A 13,465-nucleotide genomic window follows, 5' to 3' on the forward strand; every position below is an offset into this window, starting at 1 on the left:
GGGGCCCCATCCCCCAACCATCCACCAAGCCCCTGGCTTTGAACAATGGCACAGCTGGAAAAGGTACTGTAAACAATGTATTTGGTTATATTCAGGGATTAAGCTGATTCAAAACCAGGGTCTGGGGAAGGGGGAGTTAGTGGGGAGCAGGGAAGGCAAAAATAGTCCAGGCTGAGGGGACTCGACAGTGAAGCAGTAGGATAGCTAGCTACATACGTTTGGTGCTCTCCACTGGACACCACAGCACCCTCACTGACCAACAGAGTGGCAACACAACTGCATTCTCCCACTTTGTTCCTAGAAGAAAAGAGAGAGGATGAGAAGGTGAATGGAAAACTAGGGAGGGGGAAGGTTTTAACTACTGGCCCTTGCTTTTAAGACCAAATCAAGAAGAGGCTCAGTGATGTGTCTCAGTGATGCCGGTCTTGGATTGCCTTAAAAACACTATTTTTCAACATTCGTAACCCTCACACTAATCCATGTATTGTAATAACCAATCAAAACATTGATTTAAAATTCAACTTTGGCAGAGGCAGACATGTGGTAGTAGCACCTTATAGCAGTGGTTCTCAAACTGTTTGACCAGCACACATTTTCAAGACACAAGATAAAATAAACTACATTTTACACTTAACATTTTGAGCTGAAAGTCATTCATGTTAATAGCCAATATCAACTAGGGATATCATGTCACTTCTCTGGAGTCCAGAGCTAGCAGATGTGATCATACAGCCCACCTGTATGCAGCGGAGGGTGCAGGAGAAGGCAGCAGACGTTTTACGTGCCCCCAACCAATTGTGTTATTTTGTTCACTTATAACTTGTTTTTGAAATTATTTTGTACATAAATGTTGCCGCTATCGTCTCTTATGACCGAAATTTAACTTCTGGATATCAGGACTGCGATTATTCACCACGGACTGGCAGAATCCTTTTTATCCTTAAACGATTCTGAGGCCGAAGCAAGCGATATACTGCTTTCTTGGGAACAGGGCCAGATTCCCGTGATTTGTATGAAGAGGCGTAGAATAATTGGCTGGAGGGCGGGCTGCCTTCTGAGAAGTCGTAGCCGATCTGAAAAAAACCCACTTCCTTCCATTCTCCTAGCAAAAGTGCAATCTTTGTACAATAAAATAGATTACCTATCAACGGGACTTTCAAAACTGTAATATCTTATGCTTCATGGATACGTGGCTGAACGACGACACTATTAAATACAGCTGGCTGGTTATATGCTGTACCGGCAGGATAGAACAGTGGCGTCTGGTAAGACAAGGGGCGGCGGACTATGTATTTTTGTGAACAACAGCTGGTGCACAATATCTAAGGAAGTCTCGAGCTATTGCTCGCCTGAGGTGAGTATCTCATGTTAAACTGTACACCACCTACCTAGAGAGTTTATCTGTATTTTATGTAGCTGTTTACATACCACCACAGTCAGAGGCTGGCACTAAGACAGCATTGATGAGCTGTATTTCGCCATAAGAAAATGGGGTGTGTGTCTATTTGTCAATAACAGCTGGTGCACAATGTCTAATATTAAAGAAGTCTCTAGGTATTGCTCGCCTGAGGTATGATAAGGTGTAGACCACACCATCTACCAAGAGAGTTCTCATCTATATTATTCGTAGCCGTCTATTTACCACCAAAGAGCGAAGCTGGCACCAAGACCGCTCTCAACCAACTCTATAAGGCCATAAGCAAAGAAGAAAATGCTCACCCAGAAGCGGCACTCCTAGTGGCCAGGGACTTTAATGCAGGCAAACAAATCAGTTTTACCAAATTTTTACCAGCATGTCACATGTGCAACCAGAGAAAAAAAAAATCTAGACCACTTTTACTCCACACACAGAGATGCATACACATCTCTCCCCCGCCCTCCATTTGGCAAATCTGACCATAATTCTATCCTCCTGATTCCTGCTTTCAAGCAAAAATTAAAGCAGGAAGCACCAGTGACTAGATCAATACAAAAAGTGGTCAGATGAAGCAGATGCTAAGCTACAGAGCTGTTTTGCTAGCACAGACTGGAATATGTTCCGGGATTCCTCCGATGGCATTGAGGAGTAAACCACATCAGTCATTGGCTTCATCAATAAGTGCATCGATGACGTCGTCCCCACAGTGACCGCACACGTATATACCCCAAACAGAAGCCATGGATTACAGGCAACATCCTCACTGAGCTAAAGGCTAGAGCTGCCGCTTTCAAGGAGCGGGATTCTAACCCGAAAGCTTATAAGAAATCCCGCTATGCCCTCCGACGAACCGTCAATACAGGATTAAGATAGAATCGTACTACACCGGCTCTGACGCTCGTCGGATGTGGCAGGTCTTGCAAACCATTACAGACTATAAAGGGAAGCACAGCCGAGAGCTGCCCAGTGACGGGAGCATAATAACAAATAACACTGAAACATGCATGAGAGCACCAGCTGTTCTGGAAGACTGTGTGATCACACTCGTCGCAGCCAATGTGAGTAAGACCTTTAAACAGGTCAACATTCACAAGGCCAAATGGATTACCAGGACGTGTATTGCGAGCATGCACTGACCAACTGGCAAGTGTTTTCACTGACATTTTCAACCTCTCCCTGTCCGAGTCTGTGATACCAACATGTTTTAAGCAGACCACCATAGTGGCTGTGCCCAAGAACACTAAGGTAACCTGCCTAAATGACTACCGACCCATAGCACTCACGCCTATAGCCATGAAGTGCTTTGAAAGGCTGGTCATGGCTCACATCAACACCATTATCCCATAAACCCTATATCCACTCCAATTTCCATGCAGCCCCAACAGATTCACAGATGATGCAATCTCTATTGCACTCCCCACTGCCCTTTCCCACCTGGACAAAAGGAACACCTATGTGAGAATGGTACTCATTGACTACAGCTCAGAGTTCAACACCATAGTGCCCTCAAATCTCATCACTAAGCTAAGGACCCTGGGACTAAACACCTCCCTCTGCAACTGGATCCTGGACTTCCTGACGGGCCGGGTAGGTAACAACACATCCGCCACGCTGATCCTCAACACAGGGGCCCCTCAGGGGTGCCTGCTCAGTCCCCTCATGTACTCCCTGTTCACTCATGACTGCACGGCCAGGCACGACTCCAACGCCATCATTAAGTTTCCTGATGACACATCACCGACAACACCGACATCACTGGCACCGTGTAGTGCCAGGACAACAACCTCTTCCGCAACAATATCAAGATAAAGGTGATGATTGTGGACTACAGGAAAAAGAGGACAGAGCACGACCCCATTCTCATCGACGGGGCTACAGTGGAGCAGGTTGAGATCTTCAAGTTTCTTGGTGTCCACATCACCAACAAACTAACATGGTCCAAGCACACCAAGACAGTCATGAAGAGGGCACAACAAAGCCTATTCCCCCTCAGGAGACTGAAAAGATTTGGCATGGGTCCTTAGATCCTCAAAAGGTTCTACAGCTGCACCATTGAGAGCATCTTGACTGGTTGCATCACTACCTGGTATGGCAACTGCTCAGCCTCTGACCACTACAGAGGGTAGTGCGAACAGCCCAGTACATCACTGGGGCCAAGCTCCCTGCCATCCAGGACCTCTATACCAGGCGGTAAAAACTGTCAAAGTCACCAGCCACCCTAGTCATAGACTGTCCTCTCTGCTACCGAACGGCAAGCGGAACCGGAGCGCCAAGTCTAGGTCCAAGAGGGTTCTAAACAGCTTCTACCCCCAAGCCATAATACTCCTGAACACCTCAACAAATGGCTACCCAGACTATTGGAGGCATTTGCCCCCCCCACACAGCTGCTACTCTCTGTGGTTATCATCTATGCATAGCCACTTTAATAACTCTACCTACATGTAGATATTACCTCAACTAACCAGTGCCCCCCGCACATTGCCTCTGTACCAGTACCCCACTGTATATAGTCTCGCTATTGTTATTTTACTGCTGCTCTTTAATTACTTGTTATTCTTATCCATTTTTTAAAAACTGCATTGTTGGTTGGGGCTCGTAAGTAAGCTTTTCACTGTAAGGTCTACACCTGTTGTATTCGGCGCATGTGACTAATACAATTTGATTTGATCGGATGAATAGCATGGTCTGTCTGTAGCTTTTGCCTTCCTCACAAATATCGTACTAAATTAGCCAGAATCTTCAGCCACAGGTATTGAAGGCAGTGTGATGTTACAGCTATATATATACATACAGTCAGTAACTTACACAAGTGCTTTCTGGTCACTAATCTGGATGTGTGTGCCCACCTTTGCGTGCCAATGCAGATGACTGGTCTTTGGTCATGATGAACAGTTAAGACGCGCAACTTTTTGGTTCTGAATCACAGAGATGTTTTTTAAGAAGAATTTGGTCCAACATTGTAGGCCTATGTTGCTAACCAGATTGAATTAGGCAAAGGTCTAAATATAAAATACCAATAGTATATGTAGCTTATTAAGAAATATGTTTGGAAACTAAATATTTTCCGGCATTCAGTTTCCCAAAACCTTCGACCTCCCAGCTTAAATAAACACTACCTTATAGTATGTTATTCTGTAAATGACAGCCCCTTCTCCCGATACTACAGAAGTGAGTCATCTACTGTATAAGGAGTCCAGCACGTCTCAAATGGCACTACAGAAGCCTACCTCAGACTGATCTCGTAGTCCCCGGCGTGGTGGGACCGGACTCGCCTGATGAGCAGCGACACCACATCCTCTTTCTGCAGAATCTCATAGTCCAGCCCAGTGGTCACCACCTGACCCTGCTTCATCCAGCTCCACTGGGGGAAGGGGTCCCCAGCGATGGCACAGGACAGCAGGACATTCTGCCCCAAGGAGGCAGTGGTGGACTTTGGCTTAGTGATGAACCAGGGCTGCACCCCGTCCTGGGGCTCTGGAACACAGACAGAGACAACATTATGGCATGAATATGGTTGTGATTTTCCTGTAACTTTCTTCCATCAAATCCTGCTTGGAAGATTCCCTGATTTCCAACTTATTCCAGATTCCAGGAATATTCCAAATCGGGATATCTGGAAAACCTGGGAATTTACCCTAGGCATAAACTACATCCTACTAGAGCTATTTAACCAGACATACTGAGCTAGCTTAGGTGGAGTTATCTAGGCTACTAGCCTACCTTGTACAGTGAGCGAGGCCTCGGTGCGAACCTCTCCCACTTCGTTCCACACCACACAGGTGTACTTCCCAGTGTCCTCAGGGAAGACTTCCTGGATGAACAGACTGTATTGGCTCTCTTTCCGCTCAAAGTGGAAGTCCTCCGACTCCTGGATCTCCTTTCCATTGTGGAGCCACACAATCTCTGGATGAGGATTCCCTACGACCACAACATTTTACATTAAACCTTGTGTTTGGACAAGGTTGTGTTTGGCTTTGTCTACCTGGTCACTGTCTCCAAATGACTTTTTTGCATTACTGTCCAAAGACCAATGCAAGTCATTATTCCAGAAATGAACATTTTTCTTGTTTCATGCCCCAATCATATTAAAGTATCTAAAATATATAATTTAGCTCAATAAAGCTACTTTAAGATAATTTGGACATGAAACACAAAACATACTAATTGCTGGGATAATAAGTTGATTGTTGGACAAACATGCTAAAAAGGTTAGCATTTGAAGATAGTGGCCAGGTAAACAAAACCAAAACATGGATTTCTGTCAGACTGCATACCGAGTAATGAAACCAATATGTAATTTTGTAATTTAAATCATTAGAATTGTGCCCTATAGTAACATGTTGTTATGACAGGTTGTGTTACATAACACATACAATTATCTTGCATAATATTATGCATTTTCCACATAGGTATGATGCATGATCTAATTGAATAAATTGCATTTGGATTACTGTTATCATAAATCACCCTAAGAAAACACAGTGAGAGACCATCCCGCTCCATCACTATTTACATTAAATGATGAAAGGCCTAGAATAATAACGTAAATCATACTACTAGTGACTCCTGCCTCATGCGAACAACCTCTCAGACAAACAGGAAGTGGGATGATGAAGATGATATAATAATAAATGATAATACTCCAAGAGGCTACCCGTCCCCTCAGGTCACATGTTGGAAGGAAATGCAAATGCATAAAACAACCAAAAACCAAACAACTTATCTCTGGGGGGCTGAGCAGGAAATACCAGTGTCTAAAGCAAACAGAGTTGCTAAAAACACTGAAAACAATACCAAAGATATGAGTTTTCCAGTCTGATTAATAGGAATAAGGGCCATCACAAGACACCGAACAGGGTTGTATGTATTCATTGTGGCACACTGTCACGAAATGCTTTTCAACTGAATATAAAAACAAGCTGTTTTTATTGGACTAGTCTAGGTAGTCTGTTTTCTTTCATTTGCTACCTAAAGAATATGACCTAGTAGGAGGAGAGACGAGGCCTTCTCTTACCCATCACCTCCACGGTCATGATGACTTTGCTACCGTCCATGACGTTCAGATCCTTCAGACCTCGTAGGAATACAGGGGCAGACAGCTTCGATGGCTTCTTGGTGTCAACTGGATTTGGAGGGTCCGTCCTCTTGAAATTTTTCTTAGCTGAAATTTAACAACAACATTAGCAGGGTTACTTTAAGTGCATGAGTAATCTACTAAGCAGCACACTAAGCCAAGACAACCAACTTGAGATTCAGCATTCCCCCAATTGACTGTTTGTCATGTAAATCAATAGTTATTTTAGATGGAGTCCTGGAGTACTATACAGTGCATTCAGAAAGTATTCAGACTCCTTCACTTTTTCCACTTTGTTACAGCCTCATTCTAAAATGGATTAAATAAAATGTTTTCCTCAATTTACACACAGCACCCCATAATGACAAGCAAAAACAGGTTTTTAGAATTTTTTGCAAATGTATTAAAAATAAAAACAGACCTTATTTACATAAGTATTCAGACGCTTTGCCATGAGACTCGAAATTGAGCTCAGGTGCATTCTGTTTCCATTGATCAGCCTTGAGATGTTTCTACAACTTGATTGGAGTCCACCTGTGGTAATTTCAATTGATTGGACATGATTTGGAAAGGCACACACCTGTCTATATAAGATCCAACAGTTGACCGTGCATGTTAGAGCAAACACCAAGCCATGAGGTCGAAGGAATTGTCCGTAGAGCTCCGAGAAAGGATTGTGTTGAGGCACAGATCTGGGGAAGTGTACCAAAACATTTCTGCAGCATTGAAGGTCTCCAAGAACACACTGGCATCCATTATTCTTAAATGGAAGTAGTTTGGAACCACCAAGACTGTTCCTAGAGCTGGCAGCCCGGGCAAACAGAGCAATCGGGGGAGAAGAGCCTTGGTTTGGGAGAACCTTCCAGAAGGACAACCATCTCTCCAGCACTCCACCAATCAGGCCTTTATGGTAGAGTGGCCACTCCCCAGTAAAAGACATGACAACCCACTTTGAGTTTGACTAAAAGGCACCTGAAGGACTCTTAGACCATGAGAAACAAGATTCTCTGGTCTGGTGAAACCAAGATTTAACTCCATGGCCTGAATACCATCTGGAGGAAACATGGCACCATCCCTACGGTGAAGCATGGTGGTGGCAACATCATGATGTGGGGATGTTTTTCAGAGGCAGGGACTAGGAAACTAGTCAGGATCAAGGGAAAGATGAACTGAGCAAAGTACAGAGATATCCTTGATAAATACCCGCTCCAGAGTGCTCAGGAGCGCAGACTGAGGCGAAGGTTCACCTTCCAACAGGACAATGAGCCTAAGCACACAGCCAAGACAACGCAGGAGTGGCTTTGGGACACGTCTCCGAATGTCCTTGAGTGGCCCAGCCAGAGCCCGGACACTCCCCATCCAACCTGACAGGTGTGCCAAGCTTGTAGCGTCATATCCAAGAAGACTCCAGGCTGTAATCACTGCCAAAATGAGCTTCAACAAAGTACTGCGTAAAGGGTCTGAATACTTATGTAGTTTTTGTATTTTAGGAAATTAGCAAAAATGTATAGAAACCTGTTTTTCTTTGTCATTTTGAGGCATTGTGTGTAGATTTGATGAGGGGGAAAAAACTATTTCATCCATTTTAGAATAAGGCTGTAACATAAAATGTGGAAAAAGTCAAGGGGTCTGAATACTTTCCGAATGCACTGTATATTAAGGCTGGAGTAGATTTCTTATAGTACTTTCCAAATGGCACACTATTTCCTGTATATAGTGCAATACTTCTGACCTGAACCCTATCGGGTAATACTTTAAGAATGTTTACATATCTCGCATTACTCATCTCATATGTATATACTGTATCCTTCACTATCTATTCTGTACTATCTATTGCATCTTAGCCACTCTGTCACTGCTCATCCATATATTTTATACTGATATATTCTCATCCCATTCCTTTACTAGATTGTGTGTATTAGGTTTTGTTGTGGAGTTTGTAAGAGATTAGGTTTTGTTGTGGAATTGTTAGATATTGCCTGTTAGATATTGCTGCACTGTCGGATCTAGAAGCATAGGAATTTCGCTACACTCACAATAACATCTGCTAACCATGTGTATGTGACCAATAACATTTGATTTGATTTGGGAGCCCTGTGCATAGCTTGGGAGTCTCCGCTCGTTCAGATAAAGATGAACCTCCGGGCCAAGAGCAAGAGCTCTCCTACATCAATAACTCAGCTGTCTGGCAATCTACTGCAGCCAGGATATCTGAAACCTACAGTACTGAAGAAACCATGCCAAAGAATGTGGAAAACTGTGTTCTCAATGACATTGAAAGCCAAGCATATAGTCTGAAAACTTTGAGGCTCTGGAGCAGAACGTACAAGTGTACAGCTGATCCTCATATGGACTTGTAGTTGAAAAATTAGAGGTTGACCGATGATGAAGGAGGTGATGAAGACACGTCGGCGCCAAGGCACAGCGTGATGATTTGATCACAATTTACGGCACTGTCCGGATGGATGGCCATATTTTTACGCATCACAGGAGTGAAGCACATCTTCGCCAGTGGCTTTCTCTGGGGCCGGACATTGCCACGGAGGTCCACACTGGCACACTCAGAGGCATGACGACTGACTAAACTTGAGTTGACTAATGAATCTAACTGTATGAATTAAATTGTCATGTTTGGATCCTTTCAGTAGCTCTAAAGAGCTGCAAAATTGACTAAGACTCAATGTACTATACGTGTTAATGATTTATCTTTACAGAATTGCTGAACTAAACTGATCGCCGGACGGCGGTCAGTCCAAAGATGGAGTGGCACAGATGTGTGCCCCGATCATTTAGATTGAGTGTGTCGATTAGGTTTAGAGAATGATTGTGAAGTGTTATGCCTTTCGTTGTATTGTTTCCTGGCCAGCAGAGTGATGCTAATTAATCGATGGAGGCAATTGAAATCGATTTCGCCCTAGGTAGGATAAAAGTTTGATGGGTTGCTAAATTCATTGAGAACTTGTATTGCAAATCTCCTGGCTATACTTTGTAGGCCTATGCCATAGTGTGGTGTGTACGCTATGTTATTAGACAGACAATTTTCTACATTGTTACTTTGACTTATGGTATGTACACATTTGATAATTATATTCTTATTGCATACTTGTCATGCATCTATCACTTTTAAATTGGCTTCATACTGTAGTCCTTGTAATTCAGAGTAATATTTTTGTTTTGTTGTTCGGGACTAATGATACATATACTGTACCAGTCAAAAGTTTGGCAACATCTACTCATTCATGGGTTTTTCTTTATTTTTACTCTTTTCTACATTGTAGAATAACAGTGTTACAAAAAATCTAAATATATAGTAAATTTGAGATTCTTCAAAGTAGCCACCCTTTGCCTTGACAGCTTTACACACTCTTGGCATTCTCTCAACATGCTTCATGAAGACTGCTTTTCCAACAGTCTTGAATGACTTCCCACATATGCTAAGCACTTGTCGGCTGCTTTTTCTTCACTCTGCGGTCCAATTCATCCCAAACCATCTCACTTGTGTTGAGGTCAGATGATTGTGGATGCCAGGTCATCTGATGCAGCACTCCATCACTCTCCTTGGTCAAATAGCCCTTACACCATCACACCTCCTCCTCCATGCTTCACGGTGGGAACCACACATGCAGAGATCATCCGTTCACCTACTCTGCGTCTCACAAAGACACGGTGGTTGGAACCCAAAATCTCACATTTGGACTCATCAGACCAAAGGACAGATTTCCACGGGTTTAATGCCCATTAGCCTGATTCTCGCAGTCTCCTCTGAACTGTTGATGTTGAGATGTGTGCCTTACTTGAACTCTGTGAAGCATTTATTTGGGCTGCAATCTGAGGTGCAGTTAATTCTAATGAATTTATCCTCTGCAGCAGAGGTAACTCTGGGTCTTCCTTTCCTGTGACGGTCCTTATGAGAGCCAGTTTCATCATAGCGCGTGATGGTTTCTGTGACTGCACTTGAAGAAACGTTCAAAGTTCTTGAAGGTCAGTCAATCCGGAAAATGTCAAGTAATGATGGACTGTCATTTCTCTTTGCTTATTTGAGCTGTTCTTGCCATAATATGGACTTGGTCTCATACCAAATAGGGCTATCTTCTATATACCCCCCCTACCGTGTCACAGGAACACTGATTGGATCAAACGTATTAAGAAGGAAAGAAATGCTACAAATGAACTTTTAACAAGGCACACCTGTTATGAGGTGACTTCCTCATGATGCTGGTTGAGAGAATGCCACTTACCTAGGCAAGTCAGTTAAGAACAAATTCTTATTTTCAATGACGGCCTAGTGGGTTAACTGCCTTGTTCAAGGGCAGAACGACAGATTTATACCTTGTCAGCTGAGGGATTTGAACTTGCAACCTTTCAGTTACTAGCCCAACGCTCTAACCACTAGGCTACCCTGCCGTCATCAAGGCAAAGAGTGGCTACTTTAAAGAATCTAAAATATATTTGAATTTTTTTAACAATTATTTGGTTACTACATGATTCCATGTGTTATTTCATAGTTTTGATGCCTTCACTATTATTCTACAATGTAGAAACTAGTAAAAAAAACACCTACTCCAAATTTTTGAATAGTACTGTAATTATACTACACATCGTACACTTTGGTTCCACCTTGACATCCCTGCTCTAAACTTGACTCAATTAATACGAGAACTTTGATCGCTAGAAACGGCTCATAAGTATCCAAACATTGCTAATTCCATTACGGTACAAGATAGACACATTATAGTCTGGTGATGCAACGATTAGCTATCTTGCTAGACCCGTCAAAGACGCACAGGTCCTTATGCATTTTATACACGATTATGGAGTCGGATTGAATAATTATTACAATAGAATTCCTCCTACTCTGATTACATTTTGTCATCCTCAGAAGTCAGAGTAGAATTTCATCCATAACTACAGACTTGCCATCTGGAGAAGTTTCCAGAACACAACGCAATGCTATATCGGCGTCCCAAATGGCACCATCTTCCCTATTTAGTGCACTCTTTGTGAACAGAGCCCTGGTCAAAAGTAATACACTAAATAAGGAATAGGGTGCCATTTGGGATGCGGCCTATGAATACGAGATATGTCCTGAACTTTACCAGGTGTGCGTCCCAAAAGGCACCCTAATCCCTATACAGTGCACTACTTTTGATCGGACGCGTTACAGTACTCCAATTACAGCTCAATCACCTTTTAGACCCGTGCTCTAAACACCACATCACAGCGACGATCTGGACATTTCAAATGACTGATGATGTGATGTTATTGGCAAACTTGTGAGGTACATGTCCTGAAAAAGCAAACACTTGGATAATCTCATTAAAAATGACCATAGGACATGAGGGATAAGGGCGATGTTCTTGCCAAGGTCTTTAAGAGTCATGAGAGTTCAAAATCAAATTATTTGACTCATCATTATACTTTAGTCATAATGGGGTAAAAAGCTAAGTTGAATCTAATGATAAAAACATGTATTATCACAGCACAGTTACACAGAAAGAAATCATATATCAACATAAAAGGGACAGAGGGAGCAAGAGGACAAGCTGTTCTGAGCAAACAGGCACATTTTCACGAGGGACTACTCTATTGCGGAGGGCTTCCTGAGAGAGAGATATAGAGAGAGACATGGAGAGAGAGACAGAGACAGAGAGACAGAGAGAGAGAGAGAGCAAGTAAGGGGACCTTTTAGGCCCTCGCTCCTTGATTCATACGCACCATGTATGGCGTTTGGTTCTACGTAGAGTCAACCCCCTCCCCCACCCCCAGGTTCATAAATCTAGTGGCCCTAACCTTGTGGACGTCAGGACCCTACAAGACAGGGCTTGTCATAAACACAGCCCACTGTCTGTATACATACCCAGCATGCTAGAGGGAGATCCAAGGCGTCTACACCATGTTTCCATCAGCACTGCTGCTTAAAAAGCCCTGCTTCACTGCTGCCTCAGGCTACGTCCCAAATGGCACCCTATTCCCTTTATACTACACTACTTTTTGACCTGAGCCTATGGGAGCTGTCGTCAGCCCTGGTCAAAAGCAGTGGGAATATGGTGCCATTTGGGACCGACAGTAATCTGAGGAGCCCTCATAACAGTTTACACATGGCACAAGGGCCCGACTTTAAACAAAAGTTAATAATAATGCAGGGAGCCTAACTGCGTGGGACATCCTCTAGCCCCTCTACCAATCCTAAGGCATGCAATACTCAATATAAACATTTCGCATTTCCCAAAGGCATTTCAATAGTAAAAAGAAACCATTACACCTTACAGTATTCATATATCATTGGAGGCTGCTGAGGGGAGGACGGCTCATAATAATGGCTGGGATGGAGTGTATGGAATGGTAACTAACACAAGAACACATGCCATTCCATTCACTCCATTCCCGACATTATTATGAGCCGTCCTCCCCTCAGCAGCCTCCGCTGTCATATACTGTAGGTACATGTACAGTATGATGATCTTAACTTACAGCTAACACTGCCATGGCTGTTCTTCTACAATGTCTTAGCTGTGTTGAACATAGCAGACTCACCCTACCTCTTAAACTGGCATCATATAAACTGGCACCAATCCACTCATCTACTTGTTCTCACAGGTTCAGTGTGATGCCAACTTGCCAAGCAAATCAACGGCCACTTGGCTTGCAGCTTTCCCATCTGCATGAAGCGTTACATCTTTAATCAGGGCTTAGAAAGAGACTCTTAATCAGATTGAAGTGAAGGTTAACCTGTAGATAGAGATCACTATGGAATATTACAGTCAGTGTCATACTGTTAAACACAAGTGTAAGTGTAACTTCCAAACAGGTTCCAAAAAGACTGATTGTGGATGTCCTTAAAGTTATACTCTCTCTGCTCTAGCACTCTTTGCTACTAAAAATGAATGAGTCCCATTAGTTCTTAATGTATGACCAAGATGGTTGGTGTGCTAGCAAGTCAAACAAGCTGCATGTCCCCTCTCTCTCTCTCTCAT

At 43.2% G+C, this 13,465-nt stretch overlaps 1 protein-coding gene across 3 annotated transcripts in view; it reads right to left on the reverse strand.

The window, feature by feature from the left end:
• The window catches only part of LOC129821341 (myosin light chain kinase, smooth muscle-like), an 88,753-nt gene that overhangs the window by 27,985 nt on the left and 47,303 nt on the right, over window positions 1-13,465 (reverse strand). For all 3 annotated transcript variants that reach the window (XM_055878928.1, XM_055878927.1, XM_055878929.1), the window contains 4 exons: window positions 6,432-6,578; window positions 5,138-5,335; window positions 4,645-4,891; window positions 217-297 (listed from right to left, as the gene is read on the reverse strand). In XM_055878928.1, coding sequence (XP_055734903.1) covers window positions 217-297; window positions 4,645-4,891; window positions 5,138-5,335; window positions 6,432-6,578 — 673 coding nt within the window. The remainder of the gene's footprint in view (window positions 1-216; window positions 298-4,644; window positions 4,892-5,137; window positions 5,336-6,431; window positions 6,579-13,465) is intronic.

Source organism: Salvelinus fontinalis, chromosome 23, assembly GCF_029448725.1.
Source record: "Salvelinus fontinalis isolate EN_2023a chromosome 23, ASM2944872v1, whole genome shotgun sequence".
Lineage (NCBI taxonomy): Eukaryota > Metazoa > Chordata > Actinopteri > Salmoniformes > Salmonidae > Salvelinus > Salvelinus fontinalis.